Source organism: Colletotrichum lupini, chromosome 5 (assembly GCF_023278565.1).
Source record: "Colletotrichum lupini chromosome 5, complete sequence".
Classification (NCBI taxonomy): Eukaryota; Fungi; Ascomycota; class Sordariomycetes; order Glomerellales; family Glomerellaceae; genus Colletotrichum; species Colletotrichum lupini.
Genome location: NC_064678.1, coordinates 2,223,881 through 2,250,940, shown reverse-complemented (window position 1 = coordinate 2,250,940; position 27,060 = coordinate 2,223,881). Strand labels below are relative to the sequence as shown.

The 27,060-nt window shown below is 53.5% G+C and overlaps 14 protein-coding genes across 14 annotated transcripts; 8 read left to right on the top strand and 6 right to left on the bottom strand.

Moving 5' to 3' along the window:
• Positions 1-102: 102 nt before the first annotated feature.
• CLUP02_10067 (cation efflux family protein) lies at positions 103-1,509 on the top strand (the record flags this gene model as incomplete). The annotated part of the gene is made up of 1 exon (XM_049289043.1): positions 103-1,509. The coding sequence occupies one exon, from the start codon at positions 103-105 to the stop codon at positions 1,507-1,509; it is 1,407 nt and encodes a 468-aa protein (XP_049146187.1).
• Positions 1,510-1,551: 42 nt separating this feature from the next.
• CLUP02_10066 (uncharacterized protein) lies at positions 1,552-3,056 on the bottom strand (the record flags this gene model as incomplete). Its single annotated transcript, XM_049289042.1, has 5 exons — positions 1,552-1,725; positions 1,796-1,815; positions 1,874-2,426; positions 2,503-2,874; positions 2,943-3,056. The coding sequence occupies 5 exons, from the start codon at positions 3,054-3,056 to the stop codon at positions 1,552-1,554; spliced, it is 1,233 nt and encodes a 410-aa protein (XP_049146186.1).
• Positions 3,057-3,253: 197 nt separating this feature from the next.
• On the bottom strand, positions 3,254-5,575 carry CLUP02_10065 (uncharacterized protein; the record flags this gene model as incomplete). Its single annotated transcript, XM_049289041.1, has 11 exons — positions 3,254-3,427; positions 3,485-3,565; positions 3,648-3,778; positions 3,856-3,898; positions 3,955-4,039; positions 4,121-4,239; positions 4,389-4,470; positions 4,534-4,953; positions 5,218-5,339; positions 5,393-5,408; positions 5,484-5,575. 11 exons carry the CDS (start codon positions 5,573-5,575, stop codon positions 3,254-3,256), a joined length of 1,365 nt encoding a protein of 454 aa, XP_049146185.1.
• Positions 5,576-5,605: 30 nt separating this feature from the next.
• On the top strand, positions 5,606-6,160 carry CLUP02_10064 (uncharacterized protein; the record flags this gene model as incomplete). Its single annotated transcript, XM_049289040.1, has 2 exons — positions 5,606-5,814; positions 5,902-6,160. 2 exons carry the CDS (start codon positions 5,606-5,608, stop codon positions 6,158-6,160), a joined length of 468 nt encoding a protein of 155 aa, XP_049146184.1.
• Positions 6,161-6,234: 74 nt separating this feature from the next.
• CLUP02_10063 (glycosyl transferase family 8) lies at positions 6,235-9,000 on the top strand (the record flags this gene model as incomplete). The annotated part of the gene is made up of 6 exons (XM_049289039.1): positions 6,235-6,273; positions 6,362-6,389; positions 6,447-6,553; positions 6,622-7,783; positions 7,856-8,553; positions 8,629-9,000. 6 exons carry the CDS (start codon positions 6,235-6,237, stop codon positions 8,998-9,000), a joined length of 2,406 nt encoding a protein of 801 aa, XP_049146183.1.
• An 87-nt stretch (positions 9,001-9,087) lies between these two features.
• Positions 9,088-9,466, top strand: CLUP02_10062 (uncharacterized protein; the record flags this gene model as incomplete). Its single annotated transcript, XM_049289038.1, has 3 exons — positions 9,088-9,199; positions 9,257-9,317; positions 9,388-9,466. 3 exons carry the CDS (start codon positions 9,088-9,090, stop codon positions 9,464-9,466), a joined length of 252 nt encoding a protein of 83 aa, XP_049146182.1.
• Positions 9,467-9,655: 189 nt separating this feature from the next.
• Positions 9,656-12,336, bottom strand: CLUP02_10061 (uncharacterized protein; the record flags this gene model as incomplete). Its single annotated transcript, XM_049289037.1, has 4 exons — positions 9,656-11,304; positions 11,356-12,040; positions 12,100-12,204; positions 12,313-12,336. The coding sequence occupies 4 exons, from the start codon at positions 12,334-12,336 to the stop codon at positions 9,656-9,658; spliced, it is 2,463 nt and encodes an 820-aa protein (XP_049146181.1).
• A 600-nt stretch (positions 12,337-12,936) lies between these two features.
• CLUP02_10060 (carboxymuconolactone decarboxylase) lies at positions 12,937-14,167 on the top strand (the record flags this gene model as incomplete). The annotated part of the gene is made up of 3 exons (XM_049289036.1): positions 12,937-13,218; positions 13,274-13,780; positions 13,904-14,167. The coding sequence occupies 3 exons, from the start codon at positions 12,937-12,939 to the stop codon at positions 14,165-14,167; spliced, it is 1,053 nt and encodes a 350-aa protein (XP_049146180.1).
• Positions 14,168-14,964: 797 nt separating this feature from the next.
• Positions 14,965-15,345, top strand: CLUP02_10059 (uncharacterized protein; the record flags this gene model as incomplete). Its single annotated transcript, XM_049289035.1, has 1 exon — positions 14,965-15,345. The coding sequence occupies one exon, from the start codon at positions 14,965-14,967 to the stop codon at positions 15,343-15,345; it is 381 nt and encodes a 126-aa protein (XP_049146179.1).
• Positions 15,346-16,895: 1,550 nt separating this feature from the next.
• CLUP02_10058 (uncharacterized protein) lies at positions 16,896-17,348 on the top strand (the record flags this gene model as incomplete). Its single annotated transcript, XM_049289034.1, has 1 exon — positions 16,896-17,348. One exon carries the CDS (start codon positions 16,896-16,898, stop codon positions 17,346-17,348), a length of 453 nt encoding a protein of 150 aa, XP_049146178.1.
• Positions 17,349-20,997: 3,649 nt separating this feature from the next.
• CLUP02_10057 (uncharacterized protein) lies at positions 20,998-22,374 on the bottom strand (the record flags this gene model as incomplete). The annotated part of the gene is made up of 6 exons (XM_049289033.1): positions 20,998-21,100; positions 21,150-21,352; positions 21,518-21,659; positions 21,834-21,937; positions 22,017-22,224; positions 22,346-22,374. 6 exons carry the CDS (start codon positions 22,372-22,374, stop codon positions 20,998-21,000), a joined length of 789 nt encoding a protein of 262 aa, XP_049146177.1.
• Positions 22,375-22,758: 384 nt separating this feature from the next.
• Positions 22,759-23,511, bottom strand: CLUP02_10056 (uncharacterized protein; the record flags this gene model as incomplete). Its single annotated transcript, XM_049289032.1, has 3 exons — positions 22,759-22,831; positions 22,902-22,972; positions 23,188-23,511. The coding sequence occupies 3 exons, from the start codon at positions 23,509-23,511 to the stop codon at positions 22,759-22,761; spliced, it is 468 nt and encodes a 155-aa protein (XP_049146176.1).
• Positions 22,877-24,781, top strand: CLUP02_10055 (uncharacterized protein; the record flags this gene model as incomplete). The annotated part of the gene is made up of 4 exons (XM_049289031.1): positions 22,877-22,969; positions 23,057-23,102; positions 23,207-23,518; positions 24,585-24,781. 4 exons carry the CDS (start codon positions 22,877-22,879, stop codon positions 24,779-24,781), a joined length of 648 nt encoding a protein of 215 aa, XP_049146175.1.
• A 1,782-nt stretch (positions 24,782-26,563) lies between these two features.
• CLUP02_10054 (uncharacterized protein) lies at positions 26,564-26,857 on the bottom strand (the record flags this gene model as incomplete). The annotated part of the gene is made up of 1 exon (XM_049289030.1): positions 26,564-26,857. The coding sequence occupies one exon, from the start codon at positions 26,855-26,857 to the stop codon at positions 26,564-26,566; it is 294 nt and encodes a 97-aa protein (XP_049146174.1).
• Positions 26,858-27,060: the final 203 nt, after the last annotated feature.

Sequence of the window (27,060 nt, the reverse complement as noted above, 5' to 3'; positions counted from 1 at the left end):
TCGATTCACTGGAAACAAGGCATTTGACAAACGTCGTATTATCAACTTGTATCCTTTACTGCGCATAACTTACGGTTCATAAATCTGACGCCCGCCGCCACCATGGAGCCCGATCTCTCCATGAGCATCACCATGCATCCGCACCCCTTCCGGCTGCACACGCCATCCCATCTAGCAAACACCTCCCGCAGAGGCTCGATGCAACTCTCCAGCGAGGATGCCGCAGCCAACGCCTCTAGTACGGCCATAGAGGCCGCAACTCATCATCCCGCTTCGCACGGTGAGAAACACGAGCCCATCGCCCGACACTCTTCTGCCGCTACCGATGTCGAAGGTCAGCCCCATTTGCGATCCGATTCGGATCCTTACGGTCTCTCCGCGGCCTTCAAGACGCCGGAGGACCTCGCCCAGATCAGAGCCAACACCTCGCGCAAACGGGACAGTCAACCCGCCACCGACAAACCCAGTGGTAGAACTTCGCCAAACGGCTCCTGGCGTCAGGGCCACAGGGTCCAAAAGTTCTACGAAACGCAGAACGCTGCTATCGAGCGCATGCTGAAGTCCGTCGACGAGCATGTTGCTGAGGCTCGCCAGGAAGCCGGCGACGACCAGCTGCAGTTCCGGATCGCCGTCTGGGGCTCCTTCGCCGCAAACATCCTCCTCACAGCTCTACAGCTGTACGCGGCCATCAGCACTGGCTCCCTGTCGCTCATCACCACAATGGCCGACGCCATCTTTGACCCCATGAGCAATCTGACCCTTATCCTGGCCGGCCGCGCCATCAAAAGGGTGAACCCGCGCCGCTTCCCCGCTGGCAAGGCCCGCCTTGAGACTGTCGGAAACATCGTCTTCTGCTTCCTCATGATCTCAGTTTCGCTCATCATCATTGCCTTCGCTGCGCGCGAGCTAGCTACCGAGAGGGAGTCGGCCAACGAGACGAAGGCTTTCCGCATTGAGCCAATCGTTGCCGTCTGTTGCGCCTTTACAACCAAGTTTGTACTCTTCCTGTACTGCTTTTCCCTGCGAAACCGATATTCCCAGGTTCGCATCCTCTGGTCCGACCACCGCAACGACTTGCTGGTGAACGGCTTCGGTATCCTCACATCTGTTGGCGGTTCAAAACTTAAGTGGTATATCGACCCAACTGGCGCCATAATATTGTCACTGATCGTATCCGGCATCTGGTTGCGAACCGCCATCGCCGAGTTTTTGCTACTCGTTGGTGTAACCGCCTCGATCGAGACCCAGCAGCTCATCACCTACGTCTGCTTGACGCACTCCCCTGCCATTCAGGGCATCGACACGGTGCGTGTCTATCACTCGGGCCCACGGCTCATCGCCGAGGTGGACATCGTCATGGACCCCGCCAATACACTAGCCCAGACGCACGATGTGGCAGAGGCGCTGCAAGTCAAGTTGGAGAGTCTACCGGATGTGGAGCGGGCCTACGTACATATCGACTATGAGACTACACACAAGCCGGAGCATGCGTTCAAGAAGGACCTGTAAAGATGTGTAATAGTATACGCCAAATAGTTGATAGCAAAGCTTTCACAAGAAACATTGAAGAGCATTATTATGACAGTTACACCGCAACAGAACACTGATGGCTCCCAATGTTCCTTCTGGGGCTGACTCGAGTGACAAGAGCTTTTCATAATCATATAACAACCCCTTTTTCGGCTCATTAAGGTTTTGACACCAGTATGACGTGAAGGCCAGCCTCTGTGGACATACTCTGTACGGTTTATATGAACATCCGCTCCCCAGTAGTGGTATGGCAAAAGGCACAGACTCTGCTCTTGCCCACAACATCTGGATTCACTTGACGTTAGCATCCCAAGGCTGTCCTAAGCAAATGGGGGTTACGCACTCTGCCACAGGGCTGTCTCGATGTCCCAAAATACTTGCTGGTGATCTCTCTGCTCAATGAGCTGCATACGGCTTATCATGCTTGCGACATTCTGGCCGCTACCAAGAGACTTGAGCCACTGATCACAACAACAGCCCGGCCGAAATGTGACTGAGCGGAGCTGAAGCAGTGTCGATGAACGCAGATATTGGATAAAGGGGTCCATCCGGTGGCTCTGCGTCGCCCGTAGCCTCAATCCGACAACGAAGTCATTGCGGCCATAGAGTATCGGGGTGGCTTCTTGTTCGATCTGCCTGCATGTCCGTAGGACCTCGACGTGAGGTTTCCTATGGGTCAGCGATACGACGCGAGGTCTCGGGCGGGGAGCCCGTAGGTAGGCGACTTGGTGCTCCGGCGGCTCAACTTTGACGTGGAGCTGGCGGCGGCTGCTCGACACGATAATGGGCTCCGGGTTGAGGAGTAGGAGCTCGTAGATGTCTAGGCGGAGCTCGTAAGGGAGACTGAAAAAGTCTAGGCGGCGCGGGCGAGGCTCCACGGTGATTGGCTGTAATGGCTATAAGAAGTGAGTGTGCTTAAGCATTATAATTGAGATTGGTTCCAGCAAGGATCGCTTCAACGAGAAGACGGACAGGGCTTTGAACATGCAAAATGCTGTGAGGCCCTATTCTGATAGGTAGGTAAATAGGTAACAGGCTCCGAGTCTGTACACAGTAAGACGACCGGTCCAGTGACTGCAGGATTGAAAGTGCCGTGCCGGGTAGACCCTTGATGCAGATCATCAGCTTGAGCTGCGAGAGCTGTTGGATCCCCGCACCGAGATGCGGAGGTGGTCCACAGGGTCCTTCTTGCTTTGCCCACCTCAATGCATCCCTCAGCTCATGTGACGTTTGTGTAAAGTGTTGGGGTGAGTGAGTAGGCATGGGTAGTGCCATGCTACTCCATAGTGCAGAGGATGGATATCTCCAGATGGTCCACACTCGTGTCCAACGTCTTCCGGCATCCTGCCGCAACCATGGTGGAATCCAGAAACGGAACTCGGTGATGGACAGAAGATCAGATGCAGACTCACAATGACGGCTTGCGTCTGTAGTTCTGGCTCTGACATTGACCAACCAGGACTGGGCGGGTAGATGACCTCGTCAATAGCGTATTGGTGGTGGTCATGAGCACCAGGACCTTCCATTGCGGATGACGAGTATGATGCAGCAGTCTGTCTGCAGCATACCTAGAACTGACGGGGGATTAGGCGAGCTGGGGAGGGACGTCAGGCATGCAGTGGTATGCAGTAGTAAGGCGGGGCGAAGATTGAGAGGAAAAGGTGCCGGTGGACGGATGAGGTGAGAGAGGGCCCGACGAGAGGTGATGGAGAGTTTGTGTAAATTAATCCGGCGCATGGCTCGGTTCGCCTTTCCATGGGTCCTTTGTCTTTTTCCTGATGGGAAGCATCTTTCTCCGATCGAGGAAGCCCCCATGTCCCGGATCACTACCTAGATTGGACAGCACGATAGGTCCAGGAGCCGTGGGCAAGACATGCGGGAGGGGAGGTGCAAGGAGCTTCCCGAGTTCACCTCACGTCATTTCCTTCTCCTGATAATCCTTTTTTTTTCCAACCTCGCAGCTTCCCAACGGCAGGCGATGCGAGTCTGGGCCTCGGAGGGGGGTAAAGGAAGGCAGCCGGTAGATGCGGGGAAGCTGCGTTCATATCATGAAACTACCCGCCCTCCATTCAACAACTACCTTAGACCACTACCTATGAGATGGAGGAACTACGGACATGGTACGCAGACTTTCCCAGCTTCAGGCTGACAGCTTCGATAGCTTGAAGGGTGGGGAAGGAGGGGTTGGTGACCTCTGCCCACGGGCAGTTTTCCGCCTCCGGAAACCTTTGTACACTACCTGAGCGTGCTGGGTGGGATCGCCGTCATGAGATGGTCAAAGTGTAATGCCCATTATCGGAGCAAGAAAGGGATTGAGTGATGAACCAGGATGACTGTGGCGGCTAGCAATGGTTATGCACGTAAGAACCTAGATCATCTCACGAGGGGCTCCATGGTAAGGATGTCCGAGGAAATACATCAGACGGTTTGATACTTGGCCTCTGTGAGCATGAAGATGAAATTGCTCAACTGAAATGCCCATTGAAGGCCCAGTAATGGAGGGAAATTGCTGTTGAGACGAGCAAGAAGTTGAGAGGCATATCCCTTGAGAAATGGCAAGAAGCTCCGAGACGTCTAGAAAATGCGTCACGAAAGCTGAAGAGAAATATCGAGTGATTTGGGGGCTTGAAGGCACCAGAAATGGACAGGGAGGTCCAAAGTCTGGGAGAAGAAAGGGGTCTGCGTGCCAGCCTTGCCAATCTTTTTCTTCTACGGAGTACTCTGCCCATGTTTCAATTTCAAGGAGTTTCACTCTCTAGTAATTTTCAACAGCTCTCAGTTCTCTTACCTACTCTGATAGTCTTCTGCTTTGCCTCATTGTTACCCTCAAGTAAGCTTCTTCATCATAGGAGCTGGACTGTTTTTTTCTTCCTTGAGAAACCTTGTGCCGGGCTAGCAGAAGCTGCAGCAATGTCTCGTGCCTCCAGTTCCGCTACCGTGCTGCAAGTTGTGGGACCCAAGGGCGAGTGACATATTTATATGGGACGTTCCTGAAGAACCTACGCAGTAATAAGACAAGGTTGAAGGAACGAGTGTCGAGCCTCGGCAAGAATGGCCTGAAATATCTGAGTCGCGTGTGGCCGTTGAGCCTTCATTTCTACCTCTGGAATTCTCATATAGTAGGGGAATGGATTGAGGAACACGAACAAACACAGGAAAGAAGGCCTTTGTGATGAGGAAAATTTCACGCCCGCGACAAGTGAGGTGAGGTATGACCAGGCCGGGGCACAGTCCGAAAAGGTGCACAAGCTCTGACCTTCCTTGGCAGCCGTTCGAGTCCATTGCTTTTCAGCGCGCGAACCTTCAGGGTGGGTTGCTCCCAAACACGCCGGGACTAGGTAAAGGTACCTCAGCATGCAAAGACCCGCTGGAACGGCGCAATTCAAGTGTTCAAGTACCTCAGAAGCTTGCGCATTAAGGTATCTTCACAGACGTCAGATGCTCCTTACTTACCTTAGGTACCTACGTTTCGTACCTCAGGTACGTAGATACTTTGGGTACCTTAGGTAGTCGAAGCTCCTGCTTCCGCTTCCTTCTTTTCGTTGCGCCCATCCTTCCATCTGCCAAAAAGAATACACGCGTGCCTACTCCGTACCTTGGAATATTTTGCTTCGAACAGCTTACCTGGAACAAAAAGGTTCTTTCTTCCTTTGGCCCTCGTTCATTTGCAGCTAGAATGGCAGTTACCTTATAATATCCCAGCTGTATTTGCTCAGTTGCAATTTCCGTAGCTGCAACGGCCTTGCTTGTGCAGCTTCCCAACGACCCACGCCGCCCTTTCCGTCCTGTCCTAGGCCGCGAAGCTCTACCTGGGTCCCCAGTCACGCATCATCGACCTCGCTACGGAGTACGATACCAATACTCCGTAGCTCTGCTCTCTTTCCACTCAGGTAGAGGTAGAGATACCTGAAGCGTTGAACTCAAGCTGCTGCTAGCCCGTCTTCGTTTCTTACCGGTACGTCCCCATCAGGTTGTGCGACTCCAGCTTTGCTGCACGAGGACCCGAAGCTCTTGGTCTTCGTACAGGACGGAAAATGACAGGCATCGCGACTAACAACGATTTCCCGCTAATGACATGATTACGAGCCACAGACCAACCGCTTGGCTGTCTAGACCCTCTACGTCCCATTTTGCGCATGCCTCTTCGCGACAGGCGTTGACATTGATTCACTCTCCTCACTCTGATAAACCAGTGCCGGTGACGTCCCTTTCCGGGTTTGCTCTCCTTCCTCCCGTTTCCCCACCGTTCGTCTACCTCTTCTCTCCCGCATCGTCGTCTCCCAGGTAGGTCCGGATACATGGCGGAATACGAAGGAGAACCACATCATATTGTCAGGCTCCTCCGCGGATACTTACTTACTTCTCGCATAGCCAAGGTACCCTGGCCGACATCTGCAGCGAACCCACTTCAGAGCTGCCCTCCACCTCCACGCCTCCCTCTCTCTCCGCACCAGCTTGCACCTGGACTGAACCTGGACCGGGCCTCGACTTGAACGTGGGCGCACGGCTCCTCATCCCCGCCACGCCCATCCGCTGTCCGTCACTTCGCAAACAACTTTTGTCGTGCCACTCAACACTTCCAACCTCCTACGAGAACACCTGTAATATACTGTTCATGGCCACTCGCTGAAAAAACAGATCCTGTGTCGTTGTATCGTTGATCCTGCTCTTTAGTTTTGTGTCTCGCAACGCCATACACACACAATGGCGCCGCTTCGTGGAGGAGAACAGGTCTATGCGACGGTTCGTATCCCCAACCGCCATCGCAAAGCCCAGCGAGCACAGGGGAAAAAAAAAAGTAAACAAAGAGCTAACAGCCACTTTCGCATAGCTTCTGTTGAACGACACATACCTTCCAGGTTAGTTTCTGGCCCTCGATCTACTTTTCAAAGCTTTTCTGACCAAATTGTAACCAGGCGCATTGGTTCTTGCTCATTCTCTCCGCGATGCCGGCACTTCGAAACAGCTGGTCGTGCTCGTCACGCTCGATACCGTATCTGCCGAGGTTATCACAGAACTCAAGGTGAGCTCGCGACAACCTTGGCGCCAATTGATCTCTCCGTACAATGTACTGATGCCTCCCCGGTGCAGGCTGTCTACGATCATGTCATCCCCGTGCCGCGCATTCGGAATGCTCGACCAGCGAACTTGTACCTCATGAACCGGCCTGATCTCCACTCAGCCTTCACCAAAGTCAACCTTTGGCGCCAGACTCAATTTTCCAAAATTGTCTACATCGATGCCGATGTCGTCGCCTATCGAGCTCCTGACGAACTATTCGACATTGCCGCGCCCTTCTCTGCCGCACCCGATATCGGATGGCCGGATCTTTTCAATACTGGTGTAATGGTTCTGAGCCCCAACATGGGAGACTACTATGCTCTCATGGCGATGGCGGAGAGGGGCATTTCTTTCGATGGTGCCGACCAAGGTCTCCTCAACATGCACTTCAAGAATACGTACAATCGCATCAGCTTCACCTACAATGTCACACCCTCGGCACATTACCAGTACGTGCCTGCGTACCGACACTTCCAGTCCAGCATCAACATGGTGCATTTTATTGGCCCCGACAAGCCGTGGTTCCCAGGTCGACAAGCGAGCAAAGGAGATTCACCATTCGAAGACATGATTGGAAGATGGTGGGCCGTTTACGACCGGCATTACAGAGTTGCCGTGTGTCTCCCAACGTCGTTTCCTTTCGGGCAGAACAAGAGCTTACGTCTCCATAGGAAACAGCATCTGCTCCGCCACAAGAGCAGCAGCCACAGGTTCAGGGGGAGCATACTCCTGTCCAGCAGCAGCAGACACATCAGGAACAGCAGGTTCCTGAGATTGTACAGTATTTTACTAAAGGAGAATTCCAGCCGCAAGCTGCGCAAGCAGCATCAACGGGTGAGCATTTCCACGGGGCGGAAACGCCCCGTAGCCACGGTGGCACACACTACCAGACGGCGCCCTCTTCCTCGGGTCATCCGGCTCATGGCCCTTCCCACCATGATGCTCACGATGCTGGCTCTTCCCAGTCATGTGTTCATCACGAACAGCCCCATCATGGTCAAGGGTCCCAGCCTGAGATCGCGTACCAGGCTGGCCATTCGTTACCCCCTTCGAGCGATTCATTTGGTGCTTTTGCTGGAACGCAAGCTGAGGCTCGATCAGAGCAGATTTCAGCACATGAGGGGCGGGGTGAATCAGTACCAGTGGAGCAACCAAGAGAGCCAACTCCTCCGCCAGCATGGGACGCTCAGAGGTTCGTCAATGATATGGCCCACTAGCTCTTTCTTCTGATACTAACTTTATACCAGACAACCCCCACCGGCAGATTCAAGACCAGAGGCACTCAACTTCCCTTCACAGACGTATGAGATGTCTCAGGACCCCGCTCCATTTGTGCCCCCCCAACGATACCCGAGTCCCCCAAGAAACATGTGGTATGAGGTTCCGAAGGACAAGCCAACGCAGAAGCCTCGTCACCTCTTCCCATGGGAGATCAACCAACCCAAGCCGACCAGAGTCTTCACTGCGGATTTGGCCGAGCCGGAAGCCGAAGAATCTTCGAGCACGCCGACTGGTGAGCACGCGGCGTCTTTCACGGCGTCTTCCACATCCCAGGCTCCCGCTGAGCCGTCTCTTTTAGGATCATCGACGACTGGTCAAAAGAGCGAGCCCAGCACCCCAGCCACTCCAACTATCAAAGTCAGCCCGTCGGACCCTTGGACCGCTTTTACACGTACGAATGCCTGGGACGAAGTACCCGAAATCGAACGTTACGTCGAGGGTCTCCAGAAGCATCGTCGTGGGAAGAGCCAGGGCTCGGTGGGAACCTCTGATGGAAAGACAGCAAAGGAGCATGGGCTCAAGCTCACAGACTTCCCTAGCGTAGTCGACAGACCTAGTCTTCCAGTCACTCCTGCACCTATCCGTCGGCCAAAGTTCTGGGGCGGTGGCCCCAAACCTGGCGACGGAGAGGATGATGAGGAACTGCCGGTCGCCCAGGGCGTGCCGCCGCAGACTGACTGGGTATGTGTGCATGGAATTCGGTGGACTCCCGCAGACTGTCTTTGCGAATATACTAACCTGCCCTTGCGCCCCAAGGACCCTTCTGCACAGCTTCAGGAATTGGCTAAGCAGCAGTCAGAGGCTTTGTTGAAGAAGCTCGGTGGTGGTGAAGGTGGACCTGAGGGTGTGAGTCGAGAGATCCCGAAACGTTCCTTGCCGTTCGGCTCGGAGAGAGTGTTTCCACCTACTTATGTTGCGCAGTCGTCTAAAGGAGTGGTACTCAGTCCGCAGCCGGTGAAAGGCAGCGCGACTACGAGTGTTTTGCGCAATCTGGGTGGTGAGCAGGCACAGATCCAAGAGCCGGCGTATCAAGGTCCGGGTACCGCCTGGGAGAGGGGGGAGGGTGCCCCGTTGTGGGAGACGCCTGCACTTCCTATGGAGGAGCAGCGCGATGTGCTCGACACATAATGGGTAATGAAGTGTGGGACTCGTGTCTAATAATTACATCATACAGCAGCAATATTTTAGGCTCACGAAGGATGGAATTGGTGGCATATGGCAAGGAAATGGGGAGCTTCATTGTATCATATTGGTGGCGATGTTTCCGAGGTGCCGTCCAGTGCGGATGGGGGGCGTGAAGGTCATAATGCGGGACGAAGAATGGCGAGTCGGATTCAATGAATTGGTATATATACATATCTTGTCAATAACCCTGCTTGTGTAGGCAATATGGTTTATCATCTCACCAATTCAAGGATTGCATCTAGACATGTTGTTTCCCCCATGTCCATTATTTCGGTCTTCGAGGGAAAAGCTTCGGGAAATTCTATCAGATCTCAAACATCAATCATGTAGTGGTCTCATGTCGATTCGTGGTCGTCAGGTGTACGCATTACCTTGGACAAATGGGCATCTTCATTATCAAGTTGTTTGAAGCCAGCACACGCGTGACATACTCAGTCATTATGCCTGATACGATGGATAGAAGACGGTTCCTCGAAGAGCGCTTATCTCGCGTACTTAATATTCGCTAGTAATCCTACAGAAAATTGGTATGATTTTTACACTTCAACCAAAAGAATACCGCCCCAAACGCCACGTAATGCCTGCTCCTTGGCCGTATTTATTCGTCGTCGTCAACGGCTTCCTCGACCGTGACGGCCTTGGCCTTGGCTTTGCCCTTGCTACTACTACCGCCTTCCTCCTCGGCACTTCCCTCGGCCACCGCGGGGGCCGTGGCGGACGTCTTCTCTGGCGAACTTCTAGGCGCGTCCTCATCGTATCTCGGGGGTTCATCGATAGACGTCTCCGATGGGGCGTTGTTGCCCAATCCCGGCAAACCACGTCCGTTGCCGAAAAGCTGGTTCGCACCGCCCCAGTTAGGTAGCACCGGGTTCGGGGCAAGGACCGGCGGCGGGTCCGTCTGATTCGTGGAGACATCATGACCAGAGCCAACGGGCTCCTGTCTTTGCTCGTGGACGGTAGAGCGCGTTGAGAAGTCATTCGTAGCAGGGTGAGTTGAGTCGGCATCCTGGGTCACGCCAGCGACTGGAGCTTGCGGGACAGGTGCCTCCGAAGGCTGAGCTGTCTCGCCCGACGCCGACAACGGCCTTTCGGGGAAGGGCTGAGATCCGGGGGCGCCTTCTATCCGCTGAAGAGGAAGAAGTGACCATCCAGGTGGGATCACTACGCCTTCTGGGAGCTCAGAGCTGCCGGCCGGAATTGCGTTGGAGTGGTTTGCGGCTCCATGCCGTGTCACTACTGGGCCGTTCACACGCAGGGTATGATGGATGGGCACTTGCGATAACGACATTGCCGGAAGTGGCATCTGCTGTGGCTGGCCCAGGTTGAACACCGGCGGGGTCGGTCCAGGATTCTGGGGTACATTTTGGGCCTGTTCTGTAAGCTGCTGCAGCTGGCGAATACGGCTCAGCTCTGCTGTAAGAAGATGTAGTGTCTGCAGTTCCTGGTGCATGCTCTGAAGGGTTGACACCTCACGTTGTATCATCTGCTCGAGCTGTTGAATCTGCTGCCGGATAGCTGGCATGTTGTTACCGCCTGGCGTTTGTGCAGCGGGCGTAAAAGGGCCAGCGGGACCGCCCTGAGCGAAGGGTGTAGGGATGGCCTCCTGGGGAACACCCATTTGCTGTGCCAACTGCTGCATGTTCTCGCCCTGGGCGAAACCGAGGCGGAGAGGGCCAAGCTGGAAGACTCGCGCTGCACCGTTTCGGGGCGGTTGCTGAGCTGGCTGGCCGCCGGGAGCGGCGCCCGGTGCATGGTTCGCAGGCGGTTGCTGGCCAGGTGGGACAGCAGGCGCAGCTCCGAGCCCGCCGAGACCAATTCTAGCGAACATTGCGTCCCGATTCTGCGGTACGGCGCCATTATTGTTGTTGTTCGTAATGACAACAGGGCTTCGGCAGGTAGGACAGACTTGTTGACGCTCAAGCCAACTCTTGAGGCATCCAAAGTGTAGAATATGTCCACACGGAAGCTTTTTAGGTCGCACACGTTCGACGGCCCCGTTGCTTGGGTCCCAGGGACGCATCTCCTCTCGGCAGATGATACATGTATCCTCTCGTCCCAAATCCTCCTCGGTAGCGTCAGGATACTTGTTCATGTCTTCGACAGCCTTGCGGTAGCGCCACAGTGCTGAACCCCTCTTAATGACAGATCTGGCTGTCATGAAAAGGTCACGCATGATGTGAATCGGCAAGCCGTAGAATGTGAGCAAGATGCCGAAGAATACCAGGTAGATGGCCAGTTTCACACAATCTGGATACTGTCAAAGAATGGCCACGGCCGCAGAGTTTCGGTGTAACTTACCAGCGAAAAGGTCCAGGATCAGTATCCACTGACCCTTTGCCTCCCATCCAGGAACCTCAATGTCCATTTCATCAATGTCCTCCTCACGAGGCAATTCGGGCTGATCCTCACCCGCACCGTTTTGTTCGCGCTGTCGAATGAGTTCCTCGCGCTCCTCGCGAACTTGTCTTCGTCGCTCCTCCAGGCGCAATCTCGTTTGCGTCTTGACAATGTTCTGCTCCATCACTGACACCAAGTACCGAATTCCGGTTCGTGCTGAGCATGTTGCCAAAACAGCGAATTCGAAGAGGAACATGACCATCATGTTAGGACGTGCTTGTTGGATAACTGTAGAGACAGTGTATCGAAGGAGCCAAGTGTCGTATACCAAGCTTAAGAGGAGTGACAAGCTGAGCCTAGTGTGGAAGAGACCCGGGTTCGCAGGAGGCTGTTGCTCGAGAACCTCAACGCGGCCATCGCCAATCCAGCCCCAGACCTTGCCTGTCACCAGTGCGGTAAACATGACGAGGAACCACGCGCCAATCTCCTCCCGGAATATTGTCATCGCGAGGCATGTTTCGGTAATAGCGAACCAGGCTTTTTCGGAAAGTTGCTCGACTTCAACTTGTCGCAGCGGGCCATACAGGAGTCGTTGCAGGCCGTATATCAGGGTACCGTAGATGAGGTAAATGAAGTTGACCAGGACCTGGAAGCACTCATCAGCTTCGGTTGCAGCGGGACCACGAGGAAGACCAGATAACGCACCAATAAGCAGAAGTTGCTCTGCGCGAGGTAGACCATGGCCGAGTAAAAGTTGGCTCGTTGGTGGAAGGCCGATACGACGACCGAGGCCGCCAGGGCCGTGGAAACCTATGTCTCTGGGTCAGCAAGTTACAGCTCCGAGATGGCCAGGTGTGTCTGGCGGAGACGGAGCTATGCGAACGGAGCTTGTTCGATAGCTCCAACAGCGTCACTTACCCCTGCGTACCACGCGAGCCTCATCTTGACTTTTGATGGGCTGTTAGCACGGGAATTGGTGATGTGGAGTGAGGGAAGCCCTCAAGTGCCCATGTTGTTGATGCAGGCCAAAGAAAGTCCGGATGCGCGGTGTTGGCGTGGTAGTACGTCTCTTTCGGAGGCCGTAGTTGATGCCACGTTAATGACAAGCATCCACTTGCTGCGGTGGATTACCTGAGCAGAGCAGTGACGCCACAGTATCCAACTACCTCAACGCGGTAGCGCGGGAAGGTTGGAGGTGGAGCACGTGATGGTTCGTTACACAAGGTGACTAAATCGGGGCTACATTAAGCCGACTCCGGCCACGATTCAAACGACAGGCCGGCCTTGCCGTTCCTTATCTTGGTCACTGAGCCCCCGATAAGGATGACAGCGTTCGTCTTCCGCGATGAGTTGGACGGCGCTCTCCTCATGTCCGCTTGAGAACGGATAGCTTTTGCCAAAGGAGACGCCGTAGTCGTTTCCCATCTCCCTGCTGAGGAAGTTGAAGTGGTATTTTGGAAAGTCATCTGTCTGCCTCGGTAAATGCGACAATGATAACTTGGTCGTAAAAGCTCACTTTTCTACCTCCCTCGTGCTTCATCCATGGCCACGATGACAGCTGGATTGATGCCCATTGCTACTCCAGCGCTCCTCACATCGCTAAAGAATCAACCACATGTTCCCAAGCATGCTTGGTATTTCATTGCTGCCACGACTTTGACCATACTGAATCGGCCAGATGAGATACCGCAAGTCTACAATCATGTCATGAAACACGGCCTCGGTCCTGATGATGTGAAGCCGGGCCCGGAGGAACACCTCACAATCTTGAGGAAGCTACGTGAAGCACTCGTCAAGGCTTCTGCAGTTGGAGGCCTGCCCAAGGTACCGGTTTCGTACTGTACTTCTCTACTTGGAAACAGTCACTGACATGAAGTAGACCATCAATTCTCTCATGGAGTTGAAGAAAGTGACACCGGAGCACCTACTAGATGAGCCGCAAGGTGCGAATGATACGCTTTCTTCATCGCCGACTGCACGGCATGTGGACATACACCACACTCCCTCTTCCAAGATCTTGCAGCGCGGCCAGGGCTTCTGGGATAACATCTACGGCAAAATATCGAGACGGGTAATGAGTCAGATGGACCGCTCGGGCACGGAAGACCTCGGTTTAACCGCTCGGCTGATGTATGGGTACATACTCAGCAATACCAACGTTCTGTCTCCAGTAGAGACATCCTACGTTCTCATTGCGGGGTTGATACCGCAGGATGTGAATCCTCAGCTGAAGGGTCATCTCAAAGGCGCTCTCAACGGTGGCGCATCTGCCGAGGAGGTGAGGGCTGTGAGAGGCATCGTCATGGACATATGCAAAGCTTCAGGCATGAACCAACTCGGTGACGGTGTACCTGGTGGATGGGGCTGGCGAAGCGAGGTTGCAACTGTATGATGGCTATGTATGCTACAGGGCGAGATAGACGGGGCGACGGTATGGTAGTGAAGACTATCTCGATATAGAGACTTTGGAGTGGCTAAGTCACATCAAGTGACAGCGTGTGACGGTAAGAAAGCCCTCACGAGGCTTCTCAGCACCGAGGAAAGCCTCGTGGTAGGCAGAATGATATGCTTCCTGCAATACAGCACACATCACGATACTGGGGACGAGGCTCGGCGGGCAATCAAGAGGTTCCGCCGCGGTCACAATTCCGCAATAGACGAGGCCGGAAGCGATACACTTAGCGACGAGAGCACGGCGAAGGTTGACTGGCCCACAAACGCTGGCACCCAAGTGTCCGAGTTGAGTTATGATATTTGTGTTCCCGTGATATGATAGACCGTGGTACGAACGGAGCCAGCTGCCGCGCTGCAGGGCATGGGGGTAAGTCGTGGACGGTGGCCCTGCCCGCGTTGCATACGTACATCACCCATATGTACATACTCACATACGGCCGTAGGCAAGCTTCTTGGGTACGGACTGGGGGGGTTCTCATGGATATTGAAACCCGTTGTATAGAGCCTTGTCCCTCCTCAAGCGAACCAGCTGTCAGCATGGGGAAGAGATACCTATCTGCTACGGGCTCCCTATGTCGTGCAACCCTCCCCCATCCCCAAAGATTGGCGCTGGGTTTCCGGGCCACACAATGGGTTCGCGCCGTGGAGATCAGTACATCGCGTACAGCAGCATACTCTGTAGGGAAGGTCGTAGCTTGACCGGGATGGTGGGCTGTCAAGCTAACTCTACCCATGAACACCAACCACACGCATAGTGTACACACACCCATGAGAGGAGTTGAGGGCATCACCAGCAGCTCCGACGCCGAAGTCCGAGGAGTGCGATCGATACACACACCAAGATTCGCGCCCCAAGCCGGATACGGCCACTGGATGCAACAGCACCATCATCCCAGGCATTTTCCCTCTTGAGAATGGCACCCCTAGAGCCCCTGCATTTCTGTCTGTCCGTGGCTTCTGCTTGGCTACCACTCGGGTGGAGAGTTGTGAGGAAGGCAGGGCTGCTCAGGCAAGCCAAAGGCGACGGGGGGGGACCTGGTTCTCTTGAGTCTGCATTTGCGGCTTGCCAGGCACCGTGGCACTGGCACCCCCCCGCGGTTAAGGGAAGAAGAAACAATGACAGAATTGGCGTGTCGATCTTTTCAGTCTTTTCCCTGCCCAGGGAGCACCCCTCCGCGCGAGGTTCAAGGATCGACATTGTATCCGTACGAATACCAACTTACCGACCTCTCTTTCTCTAGGTATTTCCCATTTCCCTGCTGTCACGCCTCTGTCTGTTATTTCAACCACACCTTTGGAGTCTCGACAACAGAGGGGGCAGCGATTCGCTCGGGAGAAGATGTGCAAGAGTGGTCGGCGACCATCTTCCACCTCACCTTGCAGCGACTAATCTCGGATGGCTTTTCGTCCGAGAACGTGAACATCATCTCCATGCCTGCTCCCCTGTCACCCATGCCCTTGTCTGTCTTGGACTCCGACTCCGATTCCGATCTTTAGCTACCAAGTCTCTCAACGACAACAAGTCATCTTCTTCGATAACAAGGTACTTAGACAACAAGTCATCTGTAGCGCCGGATTTAATACGATTTTGATCATTCAAGGGAGCCGCGAAATGATGCTCATCGCCGGTGAAATGTGATAATGTCAAAATACTTGGCCGCCCCGGTTCGCCGCCGGCTGCTCGCTGGTAATCTACCCGCCACCTACTCATTCATGATGCTGTTCTTCGGCAGTGGAGCGCGAAGGATTGAGACTATCGATTTGGTCTGGTCACGACTGCCCAGGACTCCAGGTTTCCTCATCCATCTACCGGCCATGTCAACCCGTCACACTTCCAACCCAAGTTCCCACCTCTCACGTGCCTCTCCGCTTCCGCCTCCGACCCCGACTCCTGCATAATCGCCCGTACAAGCCTCGGCCTGCCTCGCCTCGCCGTCGGTGTAGTCTTTGCAGAACATCCCACGCCGCACCTTTCCCATCCCCGCAGCAGCGAGGGTATCGCGAGCGAAGGAGGGTCCGGGGGATGGACAGACTCGTCTAGATTCACAACTGATTCAATGACCACGCCGGGCTTTCCTCTCAGAGCTAACAAGCTAGACCCGAATACTCTACGCGAAGCCCGCCATCGTGTGCTCCAAGCTTCTTCCCGCGCTCGCCTACAAAGGCGACCCCTGCGCAATCATCCACACGTGGTTTTGGACGAGCCTAGGGCCTTTGAGGCAACTTTGATCCGTCTCGTGTGGCATTTCGTCGTCTAGCCTCGCGGCCACGGCAGCAGACCCCCTTCGGGGGGTGAAAAAAAAGCCTTATCCCGCCCGCAAGTTGCAACCCTTCGAAATCGTCGGGAGGCGGGCGTGGCGCCGGTCAGAACCCGTTGCTTCGGGTCCTACACACTTGGGGGGTTGTGAGACTCGTTTGCGAATTTTGCGTTGATTGGTTTTCCAACGCCCGTTCATTGCCTCTTCACACTGCGGCTTCTTTGTTTTTGATCTCTGCACAGAGGGGCGGGCAGAATAAACCCAGCCCCATCTCCCAAGGTTCCAACTCAATCTCTCCTGGCGTTTTTTGCCTCAAGTGTCTAGAATCTAGATGCCGTATAGCCACGATGCGTTCCTTTTCTTCATCTAAACTCTACTGGCCCCCTCTAGCCCACAGACTAGCCTAGCACAGGCACAGATGGCAAAGGGAAAGCAAGGGGACGGGGGAGGCAGAAGAAGACTTCGACGTTTTGCTCATTGTCACTGTGCTGACCCGACCTCTCGGGCGTGTGTGCGTCCAAGGACTAGTCAAAGCCCGCGTCTCCCCTCGGGTCTAGACCTATTTCCCTCCACCCCTTTCAACGGTATCGTACCTAAGCCCATTGTTCGAGGGATTAGTGAGAGGGAGAGGAGAGGCGACTCGCGTTTGGGGGGACTACCCTTACGCTGGCTTAGTGGCCTTTTTTCGTCCCCTTAGCAGAAGCCGGCGTGACGCCTCTTTTTGCTGGGATGCATGTGTTAGTCCCGAGAGTCTGGGTGCTTCCGGACCCAAGACTGCGGTAATGGCAGATGGATACCATCACGGGTAGCTTTGCCTTATTTCGCCTTCGCTCAAACGCTGGGGTCGGACAGAACCTCCCGGCACTGTTGCTGTTTGTGGTCACTTTTCATCTCGCACGTACGATCTACTGCGTAGTCCCCGAAGTTACACGCGGCGAGCAAGGACGGCAGTCTCATCTGAAGCCAGGGTCCACCCGTGCTCTCGGTCGACGGTCGAGTAATCCTGTATTCTCTAGACGTGCCGAGAGATACTTTGATGTTTTCTTCGGTTTTTCCCGCCGTTGCTATGCATCGCAGAGAAGAGGGGGTGGTGCGATATGGGACGACGCCACGAGGAACCACCTCATAAAGAAGCAAAGTCCGACAACGCCGGTATCTCAAAGGCGTTTGTTGGACACTAGTAAAAACTCCTCGTTTGTTACCCTGTCACAAGCCATTGTGCTTCGTCCCTACTGCAAGTAGAGATCCCCGATGTTACCATCAAGGCGCCCACTTGCCAGTCTATCCCATCACACTTCGCAAAACCGCTATCATATTCTGCAACGTTTAGCACGGCGCCAAAAAAACAACCCAGCCAAGTGGCCGGCCACTCTTTCTTTGGTTCAAGGACCGCGGAAAAGCTGGGGCGGTATAGAGCGCTCGAGCGGAGTGAGACACCTGCAAGGCCGGGGCGTTTGCAAAGTTGACGGCAGAGACCACGCGCCACGTCGTGTAGAGAAACCTGGCCGGTCAAAGACCTCGACTTCCAGTCCCTCGTGGCAAGGCATTGATGGTCTAGAATACTGGTGCGGTTTTATCGCAAGGTGGAAAGGCCAGGCCAGACTTTGTTTTTGGCATGTAAACAGTGTTGTACCAAACGACTGTTCCGCTACCCCTCTCTCACTCCGAGATAAGCTGTCCTTCATGTGACGCTGTTGTCAAGCGTGAAGATTCTTTTTCTGAAGCTCAAGCCCAGTGGGCTACCAAAAAAAGAAAGAGCACATTTTCAAGCCGGTCTTATATCTCGATAGTCTCATACCATCTTATGCCAGTCTTCGGACTCTCCTTCATGGCTGAAGACGGAAAGAATAGCAATACCTAGCCGTGCAAGACCGCAACTCCGGGCTGGACCAATCGTGGCACCCGGGAAGAAAAGAAGATGGTTGTCTCTAAAGACTTAGGCTCATCGTCCATCTTTCCTCCCCGGCCCGTTGGAGGGGAACCAAGGCACGGCAGGATCTGGTGGTGGTGTGTGTGCGCGTGTGAGTGCGACCCTTTTGGTGTTTTCGATGGTGGTTTACTTTGTTAGTGATTTCTCGCCTTGTTAAGCTAGGATGGTTGGGCTGCGTTGGTTCCGACCAGCAAGGATTTTCCTCTCGCGGGAAGCGCCTCTCGAACCGGACTGTTGGGAAAACTTCAGTCGTTGAGTGTGAGACTCAACGTACGGCAGCAACATCACCATGAAGGGGCTTTTTCGCGTGTTCCTGTTTCTGTGATAAGGGTAATACGGCAGATATGGATTACAGTCCGATATTGTGTAACAGCGGACTCTATTTGCAGACAAAAACAAACGCAACCAATAACCCAAGATATCACCATGGTCACCGCGAGGTCCCGGCTGCCTGCCCGCGGCGCCTCCATCTCACTCTTGCAGGCGCTACGGAGATATTATTCCCTTCCTCATCTGCGAAAACCGGAGAGAGGAAAGAAACTCCCCGAAATAGGGGTCCGGGCGGGTTGCTCCATCACCAACACCCGCCCGCTGCCGGCAGACAGTAGACGCAGGTATCACGGCGTCTGGGCTGGCCTGGACTGGGCTAGGACTGGGCTTGCTTCCCGCCTTACACACACACACACACATCTCATTTTCGTGGCACGGGGACGGCGTCTGGACGGCCTGGGAGGGGAGAGTGAGTGTGTATATGATGTGGTGACCCTTGGACGCCCCCTCCCATCCTCCCATCGGGGAATAACGCATACACGTACATACATCAAACTCAAGGGACGAACGATAGTAGGCGCGATATCATGGAGAAGTAGGTAGGGGGAGGGGGTGTCCACGCTTGAGAATCTGGAGCGCCTCTATGGGAGAGAGTATTGGACGGAAAACCAGCTCAACAGTGACAAGAACTACGTAGCCACGGTAGTCAAAGATTGGGCTGCCTCCCAAGGGAAATTCTTTCCCACAAAAAAAAAGACTCGCATCACGACTACTTGGTGGTTGTCGAAAAGGCTTCAGTTATTCTGCGGCCCCCGGCTCATCGTGAAGCATGGAACCCCCGGCCCGCGGACAAGACCGAACAGAAAAAGATTCTGCCTCCAGCCAGACAAGCCTCCATGTGGTTGCGGTAGTGTGTACTGTGTAATACGGATACCACTGGAGAATCAAACCTTCTTTCTCGTCTCCGATGTAACGGTGAAAAAAACACCTGGGCCCAGCTGCTGCTGGTGCTGGTGGACCCAGAGTGCCTGAGCACGACTTCGCATTCAAGCGGCGGTCTGGGAAACGAAGAAAAGAAAGAATAAGGAGAGCAGCCCTGGGGTTCCTGGGACTGGCGCAGGATCTACGCTGCAGGGAGACCCGGAGAGAGAAGGAAGAACGAATGCGCGAGAATCCAAGAGAGAGGAACCTTGGAAAATAGAGTAAGAGTAGCGAATACAGAAAGGTGAGGCTTGTGTCATTGCGTAATTCCGTCTGTCCTGCCAGATCGTGACATCGTTTCGTTCCCGTCGAGAGACCTATGTAGTTGCCTACGGATTACCTACGGAGTTACCAGGTATCATTGCCTATCCCTTCTGCATTTTCTCAGTGAGATCATGGCACGCATGGATGATGGAAGCACTGGATCTCGTGGATCACTCTCTGTCATCTGTCTTCCGGACCCCCCAAGCCCCTCCCCCTTCCCCCCTCGCAGGCACGCAGACTGAGAGAAGAGACCGGGATTTGGCACATCATGTTTGATATGTCGATCATTATTGACCTCCCAGAGAAGTCCCACGGGTGACGGCTCACCTTTGACGTAGCACCGGATCTACAAGACGGGTAGCCATAATTCCTCATCAGTGGATAGGACAGGGGGAAACCTGCCGCAGACCGCAGGCCGCCGACCGTACGTACGGACGTGACGGAGTACGGAGTAGACGATGGCGACGGGGATTGGGGAGGGGATTCAGTATCCGTACTGCGAAAAATTCGGTATAATACTTCCAGGGCCAGGGGGGGGAGGGAAAGAGTGACTGATGAGCCCATGGGCCTGTCTTGTCCCCCCGTCCTCAGCTCTCCACACGTCGATACGCCAAACCCATTTTGGAAAGCCTGCATACTGGTACTAGGACAATCTCCCGCCGGTCAACCTATCACGATGAGCAAAAAAAAAAAGGGCAGACGAAAGTCGGGAGTCGGCAGGGTTGGAAATTAGTCTAGTCTAGTCTAGTATGGCCTGGACTAATACTAGGCTAGTCTAGTACGGCCTGGACTAATACTAGATTAGTATAGTACGGCCTGGACTAATACTATACTAGACTAGTATTAGTATACTAATTAGTATATATTTAGAAAAATTATTTATAAATTTATAATTAATAATTAGCTATAAATACTTATATATATTAATATAAAACTATAAAAAACTTGTTTTATATAGTTTTAAAAGCTTAAATACTATTATTTAAATAAAATATGCTTAAAATATCAGTTTTTTATTATTATTTTTAAGAATTTAAAAATCAAATTATATATTTTTTTTAATTATATAGTTTTACTTATATTTATTATAGAAATAATTTTTATTACATTTTTTAGAATTTTTTTAAAATAAATTAAAACTAATATTTAAATTTCTAAAAATAGTAATAAAATTACTATAAATAGTATATTTTATACTAATTAGTATACTATTAGTATACTAATACTAGTCTAGTCTAGTACTAGCTATACTAATACTAGTCTAGTATTTCAAAGGGTGGACTAATACTAGACTTACTAGTACTAGACTAGACTAATACTAAATACTAGTAGTATTTTTTCCAACCCTGGGAGTCGGAAAGGGTTGTTTTTGCAAACGGGGGTAGCGCCGATTGGTAAGAGATGCGAATTTCTTCCCCTTTGGTTTCTTTCCACATCTCCCATCCCTTACCTGATACTGCTGGCTCTCCGAGATAGTGGTCCGAAAGAGGAGCAGCGGACGACTGAATGCAGTTCCCTTTGCGGGATTGTGATACTCTCTCCATTCATCCTGAGTGATGGGACGATAACGAATCGTCCAATGCCGAGTAAGTAGGTACATGTTTGGATGAATTTGCGAGGGGTGCTTGCGAGCGTGGACGTTTTGGCCGAACGTATCCCAATTACATGCTTTTTCACAACGGGTGAGACCTGATGGAGGAGCCAATCGCAGGTAGCGCGTAATTGTCTTCAACGACACTCCATCATCTTTTTGCTTCCCCTGTCTGTCAGGGCATAAAATCGTCAGGTAGCCATTTGACGTCTATTCGACGGTCCAGGCCAGGCCCTCTCCCCGCTGTGTCCCCCCCCCCCCCCCCCCGCCCCGAGATTGAGATCACAGAAGCCGTGGGCACCGATCATATTTCTTTTCTTTTTCCTCCACGGAGACTGGAGTATCCGTACTGTATGTGCATGCTCGCGCGCCCACTTTCGTCAAGCTATGCATGCCCATGATCTCGTACTCCAAGTACTGTGGAATAAATGAAGATGGGCGAGACTTTGCAATGGCCAAGGCACGCTTGGCAGGGAACTGGGGGCATTCCGCGGAAGGTTTGGAACGGGGTTGAAGCCTGTACAACAGTGCCGTAGGTTCGTCCATTTGGTAGTGTAGTCGTAGTAAGGCCGAGGGGAAGGAGAAAAAAGGGATCCGCTCTCCATGTGAACGAAGCCCAAGCCAAGAGGTTCAGTGAATTTCAGGCCAAACCGGATTCGGTATACGACGGTTAGTGGGAGGGGTCCTTTACTGCGTAGATGCCGCACCTGGTAGTGGAGTGTGAAGGGCCAAGGGACTGACAACCTTACCTTGGTTTTCAGAACTCTGGGCGGGCAAGGCATAGGCATGCATGGTCTGTCCGGGTCTCGTTAGCAAGCGGCTTCAAGTGCCATAGCGCCTAGGGGTATATCCAGATCCATTGTATGTAGAGGACAACCTGGCTTGCCTGGATCACCACTGTCCGCTGTCGTAGTGTAGTGTGGTACTGTGATGGAGGTCGGTCAAGATGCAATGTATGTGGTGCAGTAGGCGAGGCTTTCTCTGGGAGAGCATGAAGCAGCGGGGGAATGTGTGCCTTGCGGTCCCCGCTCTTTTCTTGCGTAGTGAACTGTGTAAGGCATCTGTGGACGGCAGGGAAGACGCTTGTGCTGCGTGTGTTCGGAGTTTATCTCATTTGGGGTTAAAGATAGAAACCTTGATTTGACGCGTGGTGGGGACGTTTCTTTCATTCTTTCTTGCTGCCTCATCCAAGTCAGTACGTACCGAGTCACAATCTCGCAGTCTTGTTCCATCTCCACTTGCCCGCGAAGCAGTACGTACCACTGTCTCTCACGTGTTCCGCACCGCTTCTTCGTCTTCCACACCCCCCCTTTTCTCTCTCCCCGCCCCGACCATGATCCACAACTTGCACTCTCACAAGCCCCACTCCTTTCATTTCTATGTCTTTTCTCCTCTTGCTCTTGTTAGTGGCACCGAACAAGTGGGCACTAGATTGTTAACTTGTTATGGAAGGGAGTATGGGCAGAGATGCCGTGCCTGTCTTAGCAAATACTGCTAATTACTCCTCTCCATCTCTCTGCAAGGGCCATGAAACATCAAGGACATGATCGGTCTGGGAACGGCTTCGGTCCTGAGCTAGACGTCTATGGCTTGATATCCTGGCAGTTCTTCATAGATTAGCCAGACACATTCATAACAGGGTCTCCCAGCTCTCCCCTCATATCCATGGCCTTGGGCCCTCTAGCGAAGCTTTGAGGCGAAAGCCTCCGCGTGTGGTCTGGTCCTGGCCCCCAAATGGAAGAAACAACGGCCAACTCACAGCGAGTTGGTGGTGGCAAGCGCATCGTGCTTCAAAGGAATGCCTACAGGACACGGCTCTGCACGCAGGTACTGTTGTCTGTAGTCTGTCAACAACCGACTCTCACACCCCAGAGTTGAATCGTCGTCCCAGGAGTCTGGTCCATCACGCTACAGGCTATGCCAACCTGGTGCCCGTCTACTCTGGCAGGCCTGGCAAACCGTAAGCCTGGAGGCAGATGCCGCCAGTCCGCCACAAGCCATTGCGGCACGGGCAAAACCGTTGATTTTGCCATACACTAGCAAACCCCCAAGACCATCACGCAGTATCGCGCCGTCGTCGCCCTAGCCCAGTAGAGGCCCAGACTAGACTTGGCCGACGTCGCAACCTGCTCAGGCGTGGTGATGGTCTGTGTAACAGTCTTGGGCCCTTGGGGGCAGAAGACAAGGCCCACGGGTCGATGCTTGGCTCGAGTCTTCAAATCGCTAGCATCCTCCCGCCCCGCCGTGCCCGCTTCCCTTCCCACACTTCCCCGACGCACCAAGACAGCCCGCCCCAAGCCGTTTTGGGCCTGGGCTCCCTTGTCATTCTCGTTTACTATTACTGTATTCGTCGCAAGCGTCCTCAGCATCGATTTGGTAAGGCCAAACCCTGCAATATGAGATCTGCGGAATCCAGAGAAACGGGTCCTGCAAACACACGGCTCGATTTGCTGCCCAAAGCCCTGGTGTTCATCTTCCCCCCTCTTGTCTCGCACGTCTGGGTGGGTGCAGCGTGGGTGGAAAAGAAAACATGGGTAAAAATGATCCCCAGGGCAGGCAACTTGGGCCCCTGGCTAGCGTAATTTTGCTGTACAAAGCCTGCATCTCGTGTATTCGACACAGAAAAGCAACCACGGTCGAAATGCTGCTGCCTTGAGAGACATCAAGGCCGGCTCTGGGCCCTGGCAGCTCGTGACCCCGCCCGCGTTTATGACATCCGCATGACCCGTGTGGATCATGACAGTGACAAGAGACTGAAAGTCGACGAGGAGTTGAGAATCGAGACATGCCTGCAATCGTCTTTTCTTCAGTCATGAGGTGCCGCGACGGCAGTTCATAGTTCGTATACGGATAGACAGGCATGAGGGATGCGTCCAACCCTGCGGTAGGTATCAGTATGGAATATGGAGTACGGAGTTACTTTTGTTTGATTTTGTCGGGAAACGAGACACCCAACCTTTCTTTGTCTGCCAATGCTTCTGCTCGAAGAATGCGAACCCGCCAATCCGAGTCGATATCCCATCGGATGCGAGCCATTGGCCGGCAGCGGCCAGGTATGCAGTGTTGCCCCGGGCCGTGGACAATGTTGGAGCTTTTGACTTGGGTGTAACGACTCGACGTGACGACGACAACGACAACCGACTCAATTGAAACGCCTCAGTTCCTAGAAAAGGTCGGGTTTAGCAAGTGAAAGATGGGTATTTGAAACGTTGGCATGGATATCTGAAATGGCAACCAACGACCGAATCTCTGCGGGCCCAAGTCTCAGCCATCCGATGAGGCAGTCGCCAGTCTAGCCAACGTCGTCGACATTCGAGAACCACACAAGCTTCAACGGTTGTCGGTGGCATCGTGGATCGTGGAGTTCCACCCTATGACCCTAGGAGAGCACTGTTGGGCTAGGTACTTCATAGTGTATGGTGACTGATTATTGACTGAGCAGTGAACAGGTTGAGGCTTGAGGATGAGGAATTTGACTCCGTAGGACACGGAATGACGGTGGATGGGTATCTCATTCCGCGGTATTGGGGAAACGGAACTACATTGGCGTCTTCTGATTCGTTCGTCCCCATTTATAATGGAGACAGACAGTACGTATCCGAGATATTTCTCTGTGTGAGGTCTGTGAGAGGTCTCTGATAGGTCTATGAGGTATGGACACCACCTGCTGCTATTCTGTTCGGCGACGCCGATCCCAGGAACCTTAATCATCGATCGTCGCTTCATCAACCAATGAAAACTGTCCATTGCAAGGTCCAATAAGAAACGCTGTTCTCTTCCCGCGTTCCGCCGTCACCGCCGTCACCGCCAGGCGAGTGACGCTGCAATGGAAATCACGACAGGGAATCCACCGTACTGCCGCCCCGCAGAATGCGAGATGTAACCCAGAGCCATTGAAGAATGCTGGCAACAATGACGATGCTTCTGAGAAGGTCTTGGAGTCTTGTGTGAGGGCCATGGAGCACTTCTTCCGTCTGCGTGGCCTCGGTACTCAGGTGTGCGCAAATTCTCACAGTCGACCGACGTTTGGGGTCTTGTGTCTTTTGGCATAAGACAACCTACCTTACCTTGGGCCGGGGAAGGGGTTCAGTCTGATAATCGAAAGGTTGGGGCTCAGGCCGTGCTAACTTCTGAGCAGGTATCAAACTGACTGAACCCGCATTCCCGTCATGTTTGGTCTCGACTCCCATTGGCCATGGGTGTTCAGTCAATTTCCAACTACTATGTCCACGGCAGACTGGAGAGACTCTGGTAATTGCGTACGGAGTTCTGTGTTGCATGGCAAAGTAAAGCCCGTACGGACGGAGTAAGGTAGCATTGTGGAAATCACCAGTCGGATCTCCAATCTGTACACCTCAGTTCATGGTGAAGTTGTCCGTACCTGCCGTATCTACGGCCTGCCAGTCAGTGGAGGAAAGTCGAGGGTGAGGCTATCGCACAGCTTGCCGAATTAGGAAATGCTCTGGTCCGTGCGAAGCACCCCTCCCTTCCAATGTCTCCACCGTGGTACCGACGACCCTTGCGCTGTTCGTCCCTGCACCTGCCTGCCTGTCGTCCCGTCCGTCTCGTCCCAAGCATTCGGATGATGGGTGTCGGTGTCTCGAGCATCTGCATGCTGTGGCCCAACCCTGTGCTTCCGTTTGTGCCTCACCTCCGCATCTTGGCTAGTCGGCCAGTGATTCGAGCAAACAACTGCAACGACATGGAAGATGATGCAGGATCGCCCCGTGTCCACATCTGACGCTCGCGACACTTGTCTCTGCCATAGACTGCGCAGTGGCAGTAAAATCTACCACCCCCCGTGCTCCGACAGGACAAGCGGTTTCGTGGAGAAGCCAATCGCAACGAGAGCAGGAGCTAATTACGGATACTCCTCCCCTCTTCGCTGAGTGGTTGAGAACTTCCATGTCCAAGTAGACATTCGTATGCGTTTAAATACCAGGTATGACAATATCTGAGGCGAGGAAAGAAAGACACACGCCAGATGCCGGGACCTTCCCGCGATGTTTACAAATGGAAGGCAAGGTTTCTAGGTAGGTACGTTCCGTGCCTAAGGTACCTAGGTACTCCGTAGTTCCTTCCATTACCTCAGCAATTGCACAACGGAGGGCAGTGACTGCGGAGGGAGTACGGTACCTTGGGAACGACGCAGACGGCGCCTTCCCCCTGATCTCATCCTCCCTGCAATTGCAACCCGACCGTAACTGCAACTGCAACTGCAAATGCAACTGCAACTGCGACTGCGACTGCCTGCTGCACTTGAGAGTTTGCCAGCCCGGCGGTGGCTGGCAGACTCAGCCCTATGGATGCTCCCACCTCGCACCTCCCAAGTCCATCCCGATACCCAGTCTTGCGGCTTGCCAGTCTCCCAGATTCCCTAGTGTCATCAGCCACACATGTGCATCCATCAATGCTACTGTGTTACATTGTAGCCTGCTCCTGGGGAGGCCACAACGACAAAATCAGAAAAACGAAGCATCCCAAGAGTCGCAATGGCGCTGGCGTACACGGCAAGGGACCCGGCGGTTCGGATACACAAAAGCATCCATAGTTGGGCTTCAACGCCGACATGGGCATGGCACTACGAGGCCATCTCCATGGTCGTGATCCATCGTCCATAATCCAAATCCTACTGCCGATGCAACATTCTGGGGTCAGCCAGAAACATACGACAAAAGATGCGATGCCATGCCGCCCTTGACGCCAATCTCCCATGTGCTCTGCCCCGTCGCGGCTCGCCTTCGTCTACCTTTGCCAGAAGAAGAATGAAACTTCATTTTACAATCCACTGTTCGTTCATGGCCTTGAACCCACCGCCAACATGATGGATTTTCGGCACCATGTACCCTGTCCCAGACAAGCATTGTCCCGGCTCGCCTGAATCGCCATCTGCGCGTACCAGACTTCGACTCGGATGC